The sequence below is a fragment of the Bidens hawaiensis genome, unplaced genomic scaffold (genome assembly GCF_021521415.1).
Source record: "Bidens hawaiensis isolate Kalapana, Puna unplaced genomic scaffold, B.hawaiensis_p1.1 tig00021323_1, whole genome shotgun sequence".
Taxonomy (NCBI): Eukaryota; Viridiplantae; Streptophyta; class Magnoliopsida; order Asterales; family Asteraceae; genus Bidens; species Bidens hawaiensis.
In genome coordinates this window covers 325627-346011 of record NW_027493294.1, presented here as the reverse complement: position 1 = coordinate 346011, position 20385 = coordinate 325627, and the positions used below count along the sequence as shown (strand labels likewise).

The 20385-nt window shown below is 36.8% G+C and overlaps 1 protein-coding gene and 2 pseudogenes across 2 annotated transcripts; 2 read left to right on the top strand and 1 right to left on the bottom strand.

Moving 5' to 3' along the window:
* Positions 1-212: 212 nt before the first annotated feature.
* Positions 213-3585, top strand: LOC143563130 (phytosulfokine receptor 2 pseudogene; annotated as a pseudogene).
* Positions 3586-4607: 1022 nt separating this feature from the next.
* LOC143563129 (uncharacterized) lies at positions 4608-7534 on the top strand (annotated as a pseudogene). Its single transcript, XR_013140605.1, has 7 exons — positions 4608-4868; positions 4965-5048; positions 5828-5968; positions 6489-6554; positions 6650-6793; positions 6878-7216; positions 7314-7534. The product of XR_013140605.1 is annotated as an uncharacterized LOC143563129 (transcript).
* Positions 7532-11149, bottom strand: LOC143563127 (uncharacterized). Its single transcript, XM_077050746.1, has 3 exons — positions 10927-11149; positions 8445-9738; positions 7532-7720 (listed from the first exon to the last, which is right to left on the bottom strand). Exons 1-2 carry the CDS (start codon positions 10999-11001, stop codon positions 8989-8991), a joined length of 825 nt encoding a protein of 274 aa, XP_076906861.1. The 5' UTR covers positions 11002-11149; the 3' UTR covers positions 7532-7720; positions 8445-8988.
* Between the last annotated feature and the right edge of the window lie 9236 nt (positions 11150-20385).

Genomic DNA, 20385 nt, shown 5'->3' with positions numbered 1-20385 from the left:
TATTATTATTTATTATTACCAGAGGAGACAAATAATAAGATAAGTCAGAATTGAGCTTTGAAAAGTGGGAGTAAACATTAGAAAATCTTGCCACATATTCACACAAAAAGTCAAAACACAAAACAACTTGCATCACAACTACAACACCTAAATGTCAAGATCTAACCACTACAACAATCTACCCTTTCTTTACAAATCCCTAATTTTTTTTACAATAATAATAATATGCACACCAAGTGTTTGATAAAAAGCCTAAGCCAAAAAAAACCCATGATTACTGCTTGCTTCACTCACAAGTGATCATATAAATGGTACTGTGATGTGGGTCTGTTTCAAGAATCAAGAAAAGAGTTTACTTTCTTGTTTTTAGAGATTGTAAATCATTAAAGACTCTCTCATGTGCCAAACCCTTGAGTGTTTTAGGGTTTGCTTCATTCACAAGCTTTCTTTTTGTGCACTTGTTAATATTTCACAATTAGGGTTTTGCAGTTTTAAGTTTATGAATTAGTGATCAATGAATTCTAACATTTGGGTGTTGTTTGGATTTATATTATGTTCATGTTTGAGTATCAAAACCCTAAGCCAAACATGTCATCCTGATGATCTGTTAGCTTTAAATGAGTTTGCTGCAAGTTTTAAAAATGGGTCTGTGTTTGCATCTTGGTCAAGTGATGCCAGTTGCTGTCACTGGGACGGCGTCGGTTGCGAAAACGATTCGAGAAATGTGTCAAGAGTCACCAGGTTGAACTTATCTGCAAAGGGTTTAACTTTAAATTCAAAGGGTGTTGTTTCGGATTCGCTGTTTCGGTTACAGAACTTGAAGGTTCTTGATCTTTCGTTTAATCGGTTAGAAGGGGAGTTACCGAAAAACCTCTCGAATTTGAAGAATCTTGAGGTTTTTAATGTGTCAAGTAATTATTTTTCTGGGAATTTGTCAGCTTTTAGGGGGTTTTCGAATCTGATTGCTTTTAATGTGAGCAACAATTCGTTTTCGGGTGAGTTTAATTCGCGTATTTGCAACTCGTCGAAGAGTTTTCGGGTTCTTGATCTGTCGATGAATCGGTTTACTGGAAATCTCGAAACTTTGATCACTTGTGGCAAATCTTTTCAAGATATCCGTGTGGATTACAACTCGTTTTCAGGCGTTGTACCGGAGTTTATCTACTCGTTTTCGTCTTTGAAGCGGTTATCTTTATCTTCCAACAACTTTTCGGGCCCGCTCAGTGCGAATCTTGGTAAGCTTTCGAACCTTGAATCGTTAATTTTATTCGAGAACCGGTTTGTAGGCCCGCTTCCTAATGTATTCAAGAACTTGACACATTTAGAACAGTTAATTGCGCATACTAACTCGTTTTCCGGGGCGTTACCTTCCACCATTGAAGCATGTTCTAAGTTAAGGATTCTTGATCTTCGTAACAATTCGTTTTCGGGTGTTTTAACTACCGATTTCTCCAAGTTTCCTAATTTATGCACGCTTGATCTCGGTAGTAATAATTTCAATGGTTATTTGCCAAACTCGCTTTCTAGTTGTTATGAACTGAGAATCTTGAATCTTGCAAAGAACAGATTGTATGGCGAGATTCCCGTTAGCTACGGGAATCTTTCAAATCTTTCGTTTATCTCGTTTTCAAATATCGGGTTGACCAATCTGCCACGCGCGTTGACTGTTTTACAAAACTGCAGCAATCTCACCACTCTTATTTTGACTAAAAACTTTCATGGGGAAGACGTTCCCGTTAATGTTAACGGGTTTCAAAGATTAATGGTTCTTGCCATTGCAAACTGCGGACTTAGAGGTCAAATCCCGAGGTGGTTGACTGGTTGTCCGAGGCTCGAAGTGCTCGATTTATCTTGGAATGAGTTAAACGGGGTCATCCCGTCTTGGATCGGTCAGATGGAGAGATTGTTTTACTTGGATTTTTCAAATAATTCGCTCACGGGTCAACTGCCGACGAGTTTGACCGATTTGAAGAGTTTGGTTTCTTTAAACATAAGTTCTACTATACTTGGATCAACTTCCGGAATCCCATTGTTCGTTAAACGAAACGAAAGCGGTAAAGGTCTTCAATACAATCAAATTGCCAGCTTTCCGCCTTCAATTTACCTCAGCCACAATAAACTAAACGGGTCGATTTTACCCGAAATCGGGAAGTTGATACAACTTCATGTTCTTGATTTAAGCAAGAATAATCTAACCGGGACGATCCCGGCCATGATATCTGAAATGGGAAATCTTGAAGTTTTGGACTTGTCATCAAACGATCTTCACGGGTTGATTCCGAGTTCATTAACCAAGCTCACATTTCTTTCGAAGTTTTCGGTTGCTAATAATCACTTGGAAGGTGTGATTCCCACCGGAACCCAATTCTCGGGATTCCTACCCTCGAGCTTCGAAGGGAATCCCGGGCTTTGCGGGGAACCACTTCCTTCGTGCGCACGGGAAACGTACCCGTCTCTTCGTTCGAGTTCCCATAAAAAGTTGGGTAGAAACGGAATCTTCGGAATCACACTCGGGATCGGAGCCGGAATCTTAATCTTACTAGGAATCTTTCTTCTCAAAATGTCGCGAAAGGAAAACCGGGATTCGCTTCATAAAATAGAAGACGAGAATTACCCCATGACGAACGGGCTATCGGGTATGCTTAACGGGCCCGTTTTCTTCCCGGCATCAGGTTGTAAAGACCTCACGGTTACGAGCATAGTCGAAGCCACAAATAACTTCAGTCAAGCTAACATTATCGGGTGTGGCGGGTTCGGGCTCGTTTACAAAGCCATTTTTCCAAACGGGCCAAAAGCAGCAATAAAACGACTTTCCGGCGATTGCGGTCAAATGGAACGTGAATTTCACGCAGAAGTCGAAGCCTTATCACGGGCCCAACACAAGAATCTTGTATCCCTTAAAGGGTACTGCAAATACGGGTCTGATCAGTTATTAATCTACTCGTATATGGAAAACGGTAGTTTGGATTACTGGTTACACGAACGGGTCGATGACGAGCCACCGTTAGATTGGCCCGTTAGGTTAAAGATAGCGAAAGGAGCTGCACACGGGCTCGCATACTTACACAACGAGCCCAAAATAATCCATCGTGACATCAAAACGAGCAACATTTTACTCGACGAAAAGTTCAAGGCCCATTTAGCTGATTTTGGGCTTTCGAGGTTATTATGCCCGTACGACACACATGTAACAACCGATTTAGTCGGTACTTTGGGGTACATTCCGCCTGAATATGGTCAAACGTTGACTGCGACTTATAAAGGTGACGTGTACAGTTTTGGCGTTGTGCTTCTGGAACTTGTAACGGGCCGACGGCCCGTTGAAGTTGGTAAAGGGAAGAATTGCAGGAATTTGGTTTCATGGGTGTTTGAGATGAAAGGCGAAGCGCGATACGGTGAAATATTTGATTTGCTGATATATGATAAAAGTTGTGAGAATGAAATGTTGGAGGTTTTGGGTGTGGCTTGCAAGTGCTTGGATCAAGATCCGAGACGCAGACCGACGATTGACCAGGTCGTGTTATTGCTCGATCAGGTAGTGGATGGTTCATGTTGAAATGAATGGTAGTTTTAACTTTTAAGGTGTCAAGTGTAAATTAGTTTGATGATTATACAAGTGTTCTTAATCTTTTGAATTAAGTTTATTATATAGTGTTTTGTTGTTATTTAGACTATGGTTTTATTTGATGGTAGATGTAATATAGCCTTAATTTATGTTTAAAAACTTAGTCTTTTTAACTTTGTCTTTTATTTTACTTTTGTATGGTAGAGTTGTATGATGTATAATTGTATATACAGTTCAATTTATTCATACATACACTAGTTTTATTTTTCATTGACATATGAAGCAGAAAGTAGGGGCGTGTTTGGGTCGGTTTTGAGCTTAAACCAAACCAGCAACCAAATTTTTGTTTTCTTAAAGATAATTCGCTTTTAAAATTTTGCGGTAACCAGATTAGGTTTGGTTTTTCCATTCGAGCTTGAAATATGTGGGGAAAAAAATATTGACCCAAAATAATGAATTTGAGTTATATACTATTTATTAAATTCTTGTAGAATTTCTTAAAATTCAAAATAAAAATATTGAAAATCTATATATTTGGTTAGATTTGCTTTTTTGCGGGTTTTATTACTTTCAAAATCAATACCGAAGAGAATGCTTCGGTTTATAAGAAAACATAAAACCAACCGACGATTTGGTTTTTTTGGTTTCACGCACACAACCCTTGTTAAAAGCTTATGATTTATTTTTACATCATGCATTATAAGACCATGTGTTGTGAAAGACCTTTATAGCCGAAGTTAAAATGCCACTAGGGCACGTGAGGTAATAACTTTAAAAGTCCGTTGTGGTCATGTGTGTGTGTTAGTGAAAAGAACCCGGTAAAATTTTTAAACCCACCCTCTTACCGTCCCTTTTATGAAACCTCGGCACGGTGTCGGGGTGGTAAAACCCCTCCATATTATTTTGAAGCCCACAATAAATAGAAGTTTTGTTAGTTCTAAAAAATTTAACTTTTTTATATTATTAATAAAGTATAAAAAAACAACTTTTTGATGTCTTTGAATATCGAGTTATCAACTATCAAGTAAGCCTTTGAATAATAATGTCAGTCCTGCTTGGTTCTCTTCACAGGCATTTCATCAAACACTTGGTGTGCACTTCTTTCTCATCCATTCGCACCACTCAAAACCTCACTAACAACCACATTTTCAACCTAATTCGTCCCATCACACATTACCCATCAACAAATTCATTAAACCCAACCTCAATTACTACACCATTTTCAACATCTTCAGCTTATGAAACCCCAACAACCACTGGTGCATACTTATCTGTTGACATTCAAACACCTCAAGATGTTGCCGTAAGATTATAAAGATTCAGTCTTTATACAACTGGGTTCTTTAATTAATACATTTTCATCAAAGTAATTAATCAATTTGTTATGTACTTATGTTAGGATGTGTTTCAAGAAGCATTGTTAAGTTTCGGTGCGGTTTCGACGAGTGTGTTCGAACCGGACGCCTGCGACTCTAACGAGGAGGTAAACGAAACCGAATCATGACCGAAAACTGAAATTAATTATCGCCCAGAAAACGAGCGGTTATGGCTAAGTGAATATGATTAACCGACCAATCGGTTATGGTTATGGTTAATGTGTCGTTATTAACTGACTTTAATTAAAACCGAACCGAACGTTTATGTTTGTGTTTTTTTTTGAAATTTGATATCCGAGCTTCGTAACCAATCTGCGAAACTTCATAATTGAGATTGGAACATCATACCGAAACATTTTAACCGGGACAAAGGAAAAGAATAATAAAAATACATTGGAGAATTAATCGAACTTTACCAAAACCGAACCATAACCGACCATTTGGCTATGGTTATGGTTAATGTGTCTTCATTAACTGACTTTGACCGAAACCGAACCGAACCTTGTATGTTTGTGTTTTACCAAATTTTATACCTCAATTTCCAGCTTCGAACAATTAAATTCATGCTTCGATGGTCTATAACCGGGCTTGGAACCGGTATATTTCAGCTTCGAAATTCATGAATGAGCTTTGAACATGATAACAAACCATTTTCAACCGGAAAAAACGGAAAAAAAATAATAATAAAAAAAATACACTGGAGAATGAATTGAACTTAACCGAAACCAATGGTTAACCGACCATTTGGCTATGGTTATTATTAAGCAACCTTCTATAATGCAGTTCGGTTATGGTTAAGACCTCATTGCTGAACTGAACCAACTTTGCACGACGTATAAAGCCTTGTATAATCAGAATTTGATATAAAATTTGAATAACCTTGCAGATCTCGATTGTTTCGATATTCTCTGTATCTGATGATGTGCATCAAAGTATTGCATTGGCAGCTGATTCGATAGGCTTGAAAGATATACCTGTTTACAAAGTCACCACCGGTTACCAGTCCGATTGGATCGAAAATGCTCGGGTTATTTTACTTTCTTATCTTTGTTTTACACTAAGCATGTTAGCAGCCTGACTCATTTTGACTCACAAGAGCTCAAGCTCGACTCGTTTCGAGCTCGGCTAGTGAGCCATTTTTTCAAGATCGCGCTCGTTTATTATCTATTCGTTTATAAATGTACATTTTTTATTAATTTTATATATTTTGACAAAAACTTTAATGAGCCTAAGCTCGGTTCGAGCTCGTGTGCAGTTTCTTAAATGAGCCAAAGCTCAGCTGTGCAGTGTGAAGTTAATACATAAAAGCCCAAAGTAGTTCAAACTTAAAAATACACTAGGCTTATTGAGGCCCGGCGAGCCTAAACGATCTTCCAACACAAGTCTCAAGCTCGGGCCCGATGAGCTTTATTTGAGGTCTGGGCTCGATAAGGCTTGGCTCGTTTCGAGCTTTTTATTAATCAGATCTCGAGTAGCTCACGAGGGGTTCGGCTCATTTGCACCCTTAGTCGAAATTAGTTTTAATATGGTATAAACTTGTTTTGCAGGAATCTTTCCATCCTATTGAAGTAACACAAGGCCTTTGGATTGTGCCTGAGTGCTCAACTCCTCCTGTATGACTTCATGTGCTTAAATAACTACATTTTTTTGGTCAAAAACATCTATGTTTTTAGATTTTAGATAAAATTTCATTTGTAAATTTAACTAGAATCCCTGAACCTATGCTTTTGGAACCGGGGACCACCCGACAACTAAATTATGTCTATTATTATTGCAAGAATTAATCAAAGGCGGTGAAACCGTTTTGGACTATGGCACAGGTTCAGGGATTCTAGCAATTGCAGCACTAAAGGTAAATATATTATATATCACTTTTTTTTATTTTTTTATTTAATAAACAACTGGTTTTCAATCTTATCGTGCCGGTGAGATACAGTTTTGTGCAGCCTCAGCCGTTGGATTCGACATAGATCCTCAAGCGATAACAGCTTCACGACATAACGCTGCTTTGAACGGCATAGGATCCGACAAATTGGAACTGCAAGTTGTTCCTAGTAACGTTAGTTCTACGTCAACCGACGAATGGCAATGGGCTATGAAGGATGATGATAGTGTAACAACAGAGCATGCCGTGAAAGTTTTTAATGAGAAAGAGAAGTATGATGTGGTTGTTGCGAATATTCTTTTGAACCCACTTCTAGATTTGGCTGATCATATCGTTTCTTATGCTAAACCGAGTGGTGTAGTCGGTCTCTCTGGTATTATCTTGGAACAGGTAAGTTTTAACTACCGACACGTTAATAAAATTTTGGACAAAAAGTGTTTCAGACGCGATTTTACATAAACTTGGTTTAACTGGTGACATGTTTTAGGTACCTACGGTTGTTGAACGATACTCGGATCTTTTGGAAGGAATTACCGTGTCACAAATTGATGACTGGGCGTGCATACGTGGCACAAAGAAGAAACTGATGTAACTGATAGATGTGTTTTTTGTTTTTTTTGGTTTTTGCTTTTAAATATTGTAAGCATTAGTAAACTGATAATGGAAGTAAATGTAAGGTAATCCAATACAATGTCATTCGAAGTTTATTTGTTCACAGGATAAAACATACATGTTCTATCATATTACCCGAAAAGATATCCAAAACATGAACCTTGACGCATTTATGAAATATGAAAACAAAAATTCCAACTGTGTATGAGTTACAAGTCATCGCTTCAGTCGCCTTCTAGCTAAAGCAGGAGCGCGGTTCGGGATGTAAACCTTGTAGCTTACCTGACAACAAAAATCACAACAAATTACAATAGTTATCATTTTGACATGTATATTTATTTACATACAAGTGTTATCATGTTAACTAAGGCTGTAAACAAACCGAGCGTCCAGCGAACCGTTGGGCAGAAAGTTCGTTTATGACCTTCCATATTACAAATGAATGAACATGAACAAAAAAAATTTGTTTGCTAATCTTAACGAATGAGCTCGAACATAGGCCACGTTCGTTCAACAGTGTTCGTTTACGTCAGCACAGTTAGGTTCATGTATTAATATGTTACTCTTAATATTATTATTCATTCATTACAATGTAATTTTTTGGATTCTTTTGGGCATAATTCCGGATTTGTGGTTGAATTTGTGTAGATTTATGATTATTATTCTCAAATAGATATGTAATCATTTATGTTCGTTTGTCCGTAAATGTCTTCCGTTAGGGGTGTTTACGTTTGTCTGTCCATTAGTGTCCGTTAGCCTCCGGTTACGTCCGTTCGTGTCCGATATTGTTCATTAGTGTCCATTTACAATATTAATGAAAGGAAACGAATGACTATGAACAAGCTCAATTCCTTAATGAACGAACACGGACACAAATTTTCATTCGGTAAAGTGTTCGTGGTGAACTGTCTGTCCAACAAAAGCTTAAAGAACGAACATGAACAAGATCTCGTCCTGTTCGGTTCGTTTACAGCCCTAATGTTAACATTAAGTAATAATAACTTACCTGCACCATTTCACCACCTCTCATCACAGACATTGTCTTCTTCTCAAACTGTGAGTTGCCATTAGTTTCTTGGTGTGTCTCCTTTGAACTACCTTCAACAGAAGCAGTTGATTTTTGGTCAACAGCAGCGGTTGACTTTTGGTCAGCGTCAGCAGGTGACTTCTGGTCAACAGAAGCAGTTGATGTGTGGTCAGCTGCAGCTGTTGACTTTCTGTCAACGGCAGCAGGTGACTTCTGGTCAACAGAAGCAGTTGATTTGTGGTCAACGGCAGCGGTTGACTTTTGTGCAACGGCAACGGTTGACTTTTGGACTACAGCAGCCGTCTCGTTCACAAATTTATTAACTACGCTGCTCGTCGAAGGCCCATCTTTCACAGGGGTAACAGACGGATTTCTTTTCCATGTAAACCGACTCCTATGTGCTACCAGCTGTGACACAGGTGTCGTGTTGACCGTGGTCAACTGGTCAACATCACTTTGATCGGTCTTAGGTTTATCATCAACAACTAAAGGTTTCGGTTTTGTTTTAATCCCACCTCGGAATCTACTCAAGTTCTAACGCTTTTCGTCTCAAAATTGACTCCAAATCCTCCGCTTCTGGTACAATATTATCAGTAACATTACTTTTTTTTTCCTTATCAACGTTAGAACCCGAGTTTACTTCTTTAACACGTTCCGGTAATTCCATACTATCGTTACTTTTACTAGACGGATAATCATCATATTCATACACCGTCTCTTCTTTAAGCTCGTCGTTTTTCTTATCCTCCTCTTCTTCGTTATGTAAGTTTGCAACCGTAATAACTGATTTTAACCTCATAGGATTGTTATTCATCGTCACATTCTCAAACTCTTCTTCATTCTCGCTATTTCCAATTATACACTTTGACCTCTTATGTGAACCAACTTCATCACTACCGCTATCTTCATCTTTACAAGTGGAGCAGCTTCTCGAATCACTCGTATAATCGTTTCTTCTTGAACTCTTCTTCTTTTTCTTGATCTTTTTACTTTTTTTAGATCGTTTTCTTTTCTTCACGGGAGACGAATCTTCGCTGCTGTAACTATCCTCACTTGAATATCTTTTTCTACTCCGTTTCTTACTACCCTTTGTTTCGTTTCGTGAGCGGGAACGTGAACGAGCACGCTTACTTTTATACTCACTTTCTGAACTGCAAGATGAACTCAGTGATGAACTAGTGGATTCATCGTCTGAATAAGAAGAAAACGAATCATCATCACGATGACGAAGCTTCTTGGATTTACTTCTACTACTTTTCTTTTTCTTGTAACCCTAGAAACATTGTAATAAAAACATAAAGAAAATTGAATGAGAGTTCAAAGTGTTTCAAATCAACAGAAATTTCACATTGCAGATATTGAACAACATGCAAAAGTAGGGAGTGTGCATGAAACCAAAAAATCCAAACTGAGAAGAACCAATGGTTTGGTTTTATGTTTCGTAAAAGGCGAAGTGTTGATACGTTTCTGGTGTTGCATACTTGCATCTAATAAAAACCGAAAAATTGAACCGAATTTATAGATTTTCACCTTTTATTTTAGATTACTTATAAGAATTTAATAAATATGTAACTCAAATACTTTACACAAATTTATGGCTGAAAATGAGCCGAACGTTCAGTGAACAGTTTGGCTGGAAGTTCGTTTATGTCCGTTCATTTAATAAATTAACGAACATGAGCAAGAAATTTCATTCGATAAGTTACACGAACGAACATGAACATAGTTCTCGTTTGTTCGTTTATGTCCATGCAACTGTTCGGTAACATGTTTGTGAACGTTCGTTCATTTTCATCTGTTTATTTTGTTCGTTAAAATTCTTTTTATATTTATTTATTTTATCAAAACTCTTTCTATCTTTTAATTTTAATCATTATTATTATTATTGTTGTTATTATTATTATTATTAATATTATAATTATTATAACAATTAAAATAAGCCTCATTTATGTTTATTTGTGTTTGTATGTGTAATGTGTTCGTTTAGAAACTTAACAAATGAAAACGAACAAACACATTTTCTTAATAAGTGAACACGAACAAGAGATATTGTCTGGTAGCGTTCATAAATAAGTTCAAATGCTTAACGAACGAACAATGTATAACAATCCATCAGTTATTAACTAACAAAATGAATTAGACCCAAACTCATTAATTTGGGCCAAACTCTCTTTTAGCCCAAAACTCATTCACAGATGACGAAACTGAAAAAACCAAAACCGAACGGTGTTCAAAATTTCGGAAACCAAAAACCAAGTTTTCGTCTTTGTTCCGTTTTATCCCAAAACCGACCCGTACACACCAAAAGTGCCAATCACCTTCCACCAAACAAGTAATCAACAAAACCACACACCAATTTCAACAACAAAAAGCAATAAACTCGAAACCCTAGATATATATATATATATATATATATATATATATAATATAAAAACTGGTATAATAAAACAAACAAACAAACCTCTGATGAAACCTTGATACTCTTCTTCTTCTTTTTGGAGTGTTTTCTTCTAGATGATGAATCTGTACGACCCATTATTAAGCTTCTAATTGCCCACTAATTTCACCTGCAATCAAAACACATATAACAAATAATAATACAAAAAGGGTATTTTGGGGAATTGGGTTTTGATTATTAGCACGATATAAGCATTGAATCAATCAAATTCGAATATTATTATTATTATTATTATTATTATTATGGAGCCCTAATTTGTTATGAAACAATCAATTGTAGAAGAAGTGGATTCTAGATTGAGATTTTGGGTGTTTTTATATGAAGAAGTGAGTTATATGAAGTAAGCCTAAGCTAAAAAAGCTAAACCAAACACCAAATGAAGCTTATTTTATAAAATAAGCTAAAAAGGCTATAAGCTTTGGTAAAAAAGCTAGGCCAAACACCCCCTAAACTATAACTTTGGTTCTAACTTTTAGTTAACTAGGGAATGCGCTAAAACTGAAAAATACAAACCGAAAAAACCGAACCGAAACAAAAACTGACGGTTTTGTTTTGTGTTAATTTCAAGTAATAAACACTGAAAAATATAACCGAACCGATTTTATAAATTTTTATTTTAAGTAATTTAGAATAATTTAATAAATATGTAACTCAAATATTTTTATCAAATGTAGTGTCTTTGGTCAAATAAGTTACCTACTTACCGGATGCTTGGTGTCGACGGTGGTTTGGCAGCACATCGGGGTGTGATGTAAGTCCCCCCCCTAATTTTTTCTTTCTCTCCAAAGGATGTTTTCAACTTACATGAAGCAATGAAGTTAGGGGGAAAGGAGAAGTCGATTTTACATGGTATTTTGCTCACAACAAGTTGGAGGATATGGAAAGCTAGAAACGAGAAATTATACAAGAAAAATAAGGTTAAGGTAGAGTCTACTATTGGAGATGTTAAGTTTTTGAGCTTCCTATTGATTATAAATAGGTCAAACTTATTTGAGGGGAGTTTGAGGGATTGGTGTAAATTAGCCTTTATGTAATGTGTTGTTTTTTTTTTTTTTTTTTGTGGTGCCTCCGAGCTCTGTGGAGGTGCTATGTTGGTTTTTGTAGTTTTGTTGGTTTGTTTATGAAGTTCACACTTAAAAAAAATGTATATAAATATAATAGTCTATTAGTTTACAGTTAATAATATTATTTATAGCTAAATTTATTATTTTTTGTCAACTTTTTTATTGCCTAGAATTTCAAATTTATGCAACTATTTTTTTATTTTTTATTTTTTATTTTTTTTTCAAATGTACAATGGTCTATTAATTGATAATTAACAAAATTCTTTAAACCTAAATTAATTATTTTTTGCCAAAAAAAATTTCCACTTAAAAATTCAAACTAAATGGCAAAAACAAAAAAAACCGACACCGAACCGAAACCAAAATGAAAAATGAAAACCGAAAAACCGAATCTGAATGGTTTTGAAAAATCCAAAAACCATAGTTTTGGTTTTCAGAATTAGATCAAGTCATTATTATTTTATTTATTTTAAAAAATAACATTTTAACAAATATAATGTATTATATGATATTAAAAGTTTAATGTAAGTACGTTATGCTAGCTAAAAAAGGATCATAATTAGACCAAAGTCTTGTGTTAGGGCCAACTGGCCAAGCTGTGTGAGCCTAATCCTGGCAGGCCCAAGTTAAGTTGGTCCATGAGAGTTAAGTAACGAGCCACCTATAAGAGTGTGCATGAGTCGGTTTTGGCCTATAAGTTATAACCATAACCAAACCAAGATATCAGTTAATGAATAACCAAACCAATCTGTTATGTTGATTTTGATTAATGAGAGAACGTTTCATTCTCCTTCCCGTGATATTCGTGGAGCATCTACTAGAGCCCAGTAACGGGTATTGGCGCCATTGTCGTTTAAATGATTGGGCCTAGTGGATCTAGGCTTCAAATATCTTTCTTAAGTGAAGAGTCCACTTGTTTTAGTTGAGCCCTATATTGGGCCACTCACATAATTGATAATTGATTGTTTCAAAACAAAATAGTACTACATTACATTACATTACATTACACTACACTACACTACAACTCTTTTTAATTTTTTATTTGATTTTGTATGTTAAGTGGGTGTGCGACGGTCTAAATTGAACCAGACCAGCATAAATTAAAGGTATGCAACTCTTATGTTATATTTATGATAGTATAAGTTGGTTAGAAACAACAATGAACATGATTCCATATCTAAATTGTGTATCTATAATTTTTTTGAATGGCAAATTTCATAAAAAAATCTAATGGAAAACTAGCATAAAACTCAAGAATTGTATATCTATATTGTAATTGACAAGATATTATCACATGGAACAGATACCCTTGTAAAAAATATCGTTAGCGGTTTACTGGTCAGACCGGTCTCAAGATAATAAATAACTTAATAATTAAAATAAATATTTGAGGAACATACTATAATATAACCAAGTGTAGATAGGAGAAAGATACAAAGCTGGTTAAGGTATAATCGTCATCAATATATACACATATGTTTCACAATTATAATGGTGGATAAGTTGCATTAGATTTGTAATTTGTATCATTGATCCCAAGTACGGCATTAAACGGTTCCTATAAACTGTTGTGAGTGACCATCCAGATATGAGAATAGAATAGTATGGTCCCAAAAATTGTGTCAAGCATATAAGCATGAACATGACATATTGACATGAGTAATTTTTTTTGCTTGTTGACACAAATAAGTCAACGTAGGCGGGAAAGGGACATGGGGTCCCCCATATAGGGCATACAGTCCGCAAAATTATAGGGGCGACAATTTTGACCTAAACTTTTTCAAATGAGTTAATTTGAGTTGTTTTAAAAGTTAAATGAGTTAGTTTGAGTAAAAGGTTTTAACTAAATGGGTCAAAATGAGTCATTTGAAATTCCATTCATTTATTTTCGAGTCAAAATGGGTCGACAAGTTCAAAGAAATGGGTCGATGTGGGTTAGTGTCCTAAGGAAATGTGACAGGTTTCGGATCGGAACGGGTTTTCGTACAAGACAGGTTTCGGTACGAAACGGGTTTCAGATCAGAACGGGTTCGGTTCAGGTTTCAAGTCAACACGAGTTTTCACCCATGACGTGTTGGGTTTTGGTTTCTTTCTGGTCGATTCCGGACTCGCTTTTGTTCGATTTGTCAGTTTTTTTTGTTCGGTTTGAATTCTTTTAGTTTCGTTTGGATTGATTTTTTCAATTTCGATTGATGTGGTCCGGTTTTGGCTTTTTGTTTCTTTGTTTCATTTCGTCGATTTTTTCGGTTTCGGTTCGATTCTAGATGGTTTTTTTAATGGAACGAGGACAATGTATGAAACATTTTAGTGCTTTTACTTTTTTTTGTTTATGATTTATATTTTGAGTTATAATTTTTTATTATTATTTTTGAATATTTTTTTAAGGGTTTTTGATCTTAATAGAAAAGTCCTCAAAAAAAATTCAAAAAATAAATAATTAAAAAAACCATAACTTAAAATATAAGTAAAAAACGAAAAAACTAAAATGTTTCCGCCGTTATTCTCGTTCAAAAAAAAAAACTCAAAACCCGGTTTGACCCTAACCTATTTTGACCCAAACCAAAACAACCATTTTTTTAATTGACTCGTTTTGACCCAAACTCATTTTGACTCATACTCGTTTTGACCCATGACTCATTTCAACCCATGATTCGTTCGACCCAACCCAACCCATTTGCCTCCTCTACGCAAAAAGAATACCACCGCCGCCTGTTTAACTTTGAAACCGGGTTATAATATCCGGTGAATATAACTACTGAAGTTGGACATTCTAGTTGTTTGTGGACCCACAATCTAACATACCTAATAGATTTTCAAGCTCGAGCTCGGCTCGGGCTCGACTCGTTTACCATTTATTTGTTATTTTTTAAATAATATAATTATTTTTATATATTATTTTCTATTATAATTTTCTGTATAAAATAATATATATATATCTATATATATATATATATTATTTAGTTATTTTTATTTATTTTTTATAAAAATATATATTAACAATATATATATATTAATTAATAATTATTAAATATATAATTTAAAAAATTATATAAATGGCAGGCTCGTTTAGGCTCGCGAGCCGGCTCGAGCTCGATAGGTGAAGCTCGGGCTCGTTTATTAAACGAGCTTACTTTTAGGTTTGAGCTCGGGCTCGATTAAGCTTGACTCATTTGAGCTTTTTAACAAGCCGATCCTGAGTAGCTCGCGAGCAGCTCGACTCGTTTGCACCCCTAAGGATCACCCATCCCTCCCTTAACCTAAAATATATGTTTTTTTTAAGTTATAACCTTACAACAACAAAAGAAATTAATTAATTAACACTCAATATTAAAAGACAAATATTGGCTGAATGAGTGAATGGTCACTGATATTCAATTCAGTTTCAATATTAACAGATTGTTGGCTTATTTAGTTATTTATCTTCCTTAAATTTAATGCCATCACATTATAATAAACATTTTCATGGTGTTACCTTTGAATAAATTAATATATTGTGTTACATTAAATGAAAGAAAAATGTGTGGAAAAAAGTGTGAAATTGTGAAAACGCGTGAAAGAAATTGAGTTATAAAGATTGGGTCGGTGGAGTTACACGTGACCACTTTAGAAATCCCGACATAGACTTCCTCAAACACCTCATAATAAACAAAAAAAAAAAATAGTTTGGTAAGCTTAACGGACAAGCACGAACAAAGACCATGTTCGTTCAATAGTGTCCGTGAACGTCCGGTAACGTCCGTTCGATAACATCCGTCCATTAGGTTTGCTTATGTCCATCGCTTATGTTCTTTTGTTCATTATAGTCGTTTATGTATGTTTGTCTATTAATGTTCATTAGTGTCCGATATGTATGTTTGTCCATTAATTTCATTAGTGTCCGTTTTTGTTCATTTGTTCATTAATGTCCGTGTGTTTGTATGTCTATAATTAGTGTTCATTAGGGGTCGAATTAACCCCTGGGTTTTTTATGCCGGAGATCATAATAATCAAGCGTTAATTCGACCAAAAGTTACGTTCATAATCCTTAACCGAAGCAAATTCGACTAAGGATTAAGTTGTAAACTCTTGACCGAAACAAAGACTATTATAATCAAGGGTTTTTTCCCTCGTAATCATATCTTTGTGTTCGATCTTTTTACCATTAAACACCTAGCCTCACGCACTAATTTGATCAAAAGTTAGTTGTTAATTTTTTACCGAAACAATTTGGCGCCCACCGTGGGGCAAACGGTGCTTTGATCATTATTAATTCTCAAACGAAACCCTACTCTCAATATCCACAACATGTCTTCACAGCCCAAGATTGTTTCATCTTCTGCCGCAGTCTCAGAATCCTCAGCGAAACCTTCCATGCCTCCTCCTTCTGTTGCTGTTATTCCAAAGAAACCTGACAACATTCAGAAGAAAGCTGCTACCTCCAATATTTTCGGGATCGAGACCATCCCCCCAGGATCCCGTTATGGTATCTAATAATGAAATTTTGTCTATTTATAAGCGGTTACAGGAACAGATGGATTGCCAGAACAAGACCAACCAGATGCTGGTGAAGGAACTAGAAGATATCAGAAAAGCCAAGAAGCCGGCGGAAGAATTCACGCCATTAATCCCGAGATCTCTGAATTTCACTCCTCCAGGATCCTCAGGATTGGTGCGTCCAGATTTAACAATGGCGTACAACCCTAGATCCTCGATCTTCCAGCACTCAGGATCCTCAGGATTGTTCCAGCAATCTGGATCCTCAGGATTGTTTCAACAGTCCGGATCCTCAGGATTGTTCCATCAGGCTGGTCCTTATCAGCAGGCGTTATCCTCAGGATTGTCGCAGCAGGGAGGATCCTTAGGTCCTTATCAGCAGGCGTTATCCTCAGGATTGTCACAGCAGGGAGGATCCTTAGGTCCTTATCAGCAGGTGGTATCTTCAGGATTTCCGCAACAAGCAAGATTCTCAGCATTACCTCCATCAGGGTCCTTCGATCCTCAACAACCATTTGCTCAAACTCAGCAGTTTGCAGGGTCCTCAGAGATACACCAAGAAGACTCCATCCCGATGCAGGCTAACACCTCGACCACTACATTTGTCACTCCAGGAAATACTATGTTTGGGAATACGAGCTACATCGCCCAAGCCGCTCCTCAGAATGTTAATCAGGGTAACTCTTTCAATACATTCCATTTAATGCTAATCAAGGATTTTTGCAGGATGCAAGCATAAATCCGGGCTTAGCCCGAGAATTGCAGAAGCTAAAGGACATGATATCGAATGTCCCTGGCATAATCCGTCCCATAGTTGAAGTTCCCACTGATAGTCACAGGATATCCCGGTTCGTGCCATCAATTAGCGACGTGCAGATCCCAAAACGGTTTCAAACCCCAAATATGAAACTGTATGATGGCTCGACGGATCCTGAGGAACACATCGCACAATATAGAGAACGTATGGAGATCAATCCAATCCCTATGGAAACTAAAGAAGCATGTCTCTGCAAAAGGTTTGGGTCTACCTTAACCGGAGCAGCTATGAAATGGCTACTGAGTATTCCTCCTAACACTATCAATTCTTTTTCTCATTTAGTTAACATGTTTAATAGCTAGTTTTCTTGCAGTAGAACTTTTGAGAAAATGACAGGTGATCTTTATAGGGTTACCCAGAATCCTGGGGAATCCTTGAGAGATTTTATTACCAGGTTTAGTAAGGAGTTGCTGGAAATTCCGAACCTAAACCCAGCTTCAGCAGTGGAAGCTCTCCAGTTGGGGTTAGAAAAAGGTTCATCTTTTTATGATGATCTGGTTATGATTCCATGCAGGTCATTAGACGAAGCAAGAAGCAGAGCTCTGAGGTTTATCAGGCTAGAAGACGACAAGAAAAACTCTAAGGTCGATATCCCAAAATATGATCAGACGAACAGGAAATTCGAATCCCCGGGAAAATCATATAGAGCAAAGCCTTACTACAAGCCTGATAACCCCAAGATTAATGCAGTAGATGAGGAAAATGATGAAGAATATCCTAAAATCTCGAATATTGTTTTTCTGTTGGTATTGGTGGATTAATGTGTGCCATGCAGGATTTAGGTGAAAAAGCCAGGTGGCCAAGGAAAGTGGAGAGACCAGGAGCATGGAAAGACAAATCAAAATGGTGTGCATTCCACGAAGACTTTGGGCACCTGACTGATGATTGCATTGCACTCAGAAGGGAGATCAGCTATCTTCTCAGCAAGGGCCACCTGAAAGAGCTACTTGGCAAGAAGAAGGGAAGAGAGCAGGATCCCGAGAAAATTCCTGAAAAGCCGACCCATCCACCAGCGGATGCAAGAACAATCATGTTCATATCCGGAGGATCCGACATCTGTGGAACCTCTTATTCTGCTGCAAAGAGAAATGCTGACCAAAGAAAGTTAGAAGTAGCTGACAGGCCAACAAAGACATCTATTCTCACTAAAGAGAGGATTATATCCTTCGATGAAAGTGATAGAGTCGATGTTCAGGATCCTCATCATGATAGTTTGGTAATAACTTTATATGTGGCTAACCATTATGTTCGCAGGATTCTCATAGATGGCGGAAGCTCTGTCAACATTATTCAATTAGACGTGCTGAAAAAAGATAAATATTCCTGAGGATGAGATTATCCCCAGTTCCTCAGTATTGGTTGGATTCAGTGGAGAAACTAAAAACACTATTGGGGAGATTAAGCTCCCAATATATGTCGAAGGGGTAAATAAAATGCAAAAATTTTGTGTTATTGACTGTTTATCTTGTTGCAATATTATATTAGGCAGGCCCTGGATACACGAGATGAAAGCAGTCCCATCTACTTATCACCAATGTGTTAAACTCCCAAGTCCATGGGGAGTTATCAAAATCATCAGTGACCAACAAGACGCCAATAATTGCTACACCTCTTCCATGAAATGTACTGCCAAACCCCAGTAGGCGTAGCAATTACGGAAGCCAGCACGAGGCGTAATGGAGGCCAGGGAAAAAGAAATTAAAGAAGTACCTCTTTATCCCGAGGATCCTGAAGTCAAAGTTCTGATAGGAACTAGCATTCCTGAGGATATTGAGACAAAATTGCTCGATTTCCTCAAGTCATGGCGATCAACATTTGCATGGAAACATGAAGATATGACAGGTATTTCAAAGATATTATAACACATAAACTTGGAATTGATAATTCTTTCAGGCAATCCATCAAAGGAGAAGAAAGTTTGCACATGAAAGAAACATAATCATTCAAGAAGAAGTAGAAAGACTCTTGAAGGTGAAAATGATTAGGGAAGTTCAATATCCCCGATGGTTAGAAAATGTGATGGTTGTACAGAAAAAGAATGACAAATGGAGAGCTTGCGTAGATTCCACAGACTTGAATAAGGCTTGTCCTAAAGATCCATTCCCTCTACCACACATCGATTCAATGGTGGATGCTACAGCTGGTCACGAGATGCTGACATTTATGGACGCATCCTCAGGATTTCAGAAAATCCAGATGGAGCCCTCAGATCAAGAAGATACGGCTTTCATGACTCCCACAGGTATTTATTGTTATATTGCTATGCCCTTTGGACTTAGAAATGCAGGTGCAACCTATCAAAGGTTAGTTAACATGATGTTCAAAGAGCAACTGGGGGACACAATGGAGGTCTATATTGATGATATGGTGGTGAAGTCCAAAAAAGCTGAAGATCACCTTCAAGATCTCAATACAGCATTTGATATTCTCGACAAATACAACATGAAGCTGAATCCTTCGAAATGCCATTTCGGAGTGAAGGCTGGCAAATTTTTGGGATACATGGTCACCAAAAGGGGGATAGAGGCGAGTCTAGAACAGATACAAGCTATCCTAAATCTGAAATCCCTAGAATCGGTCAAGGATGTTCAAAGGCTGACCGGCAGGATAGCAGCGCTCAACAGGTTCATATCCAAATCCTCAGAAAAATGCAAAGATATTTATGATATCCTGAAGAAAAACAAAAGGTTTGAGTGGACCAGTAAGCATGAGGAAGCTTTAGCATCCTTAAAAGCTTATCTTTCTTCTGCTCCTCTACTGGTAAAACCAGAGGAAGGTGAATCTCTATCTCTATATCTTGCTGTATCAAATAATGCTATAAGTGCAGTTTTGGCTAAGGATCTCGAAGGTCAACAACACCCCTTATATTATGTAAGTAAAAGTCTTTTGGATGCTGAAACCAGGTATTCTTATCTTGAGAAATTAATTTTAGCCTTTATTATGGCATCTACTAAACTTAAACATTATTTTGAAACTCACCCTATATGTGTTAAAACTAACTATTCTATTAAGTCTGTTTTGAGAAAACCAGAAATGTCAGGTAGAATGGCAAAATGGGCAGTAAAGCTAAGTGCATATGATATAACATATGAACCTAGGACTGCTATC

Coding starts and splice junctions, on each gene's coding strand:
- LOC143563127 (XM_077050746.1), bottom strand. CDS start 11,001: ATGGGTCGTACAGATTCATCATCTAGAAGAAAACACTCCAAAAAGAAG. Junction 9,739..10,926: donor GTATCAAGGTTTCATCAGAG/GTTTGTTTGTTT, acceptor CAATGTTTCTAG/GGTTACAAGAAAAAGAAAAG.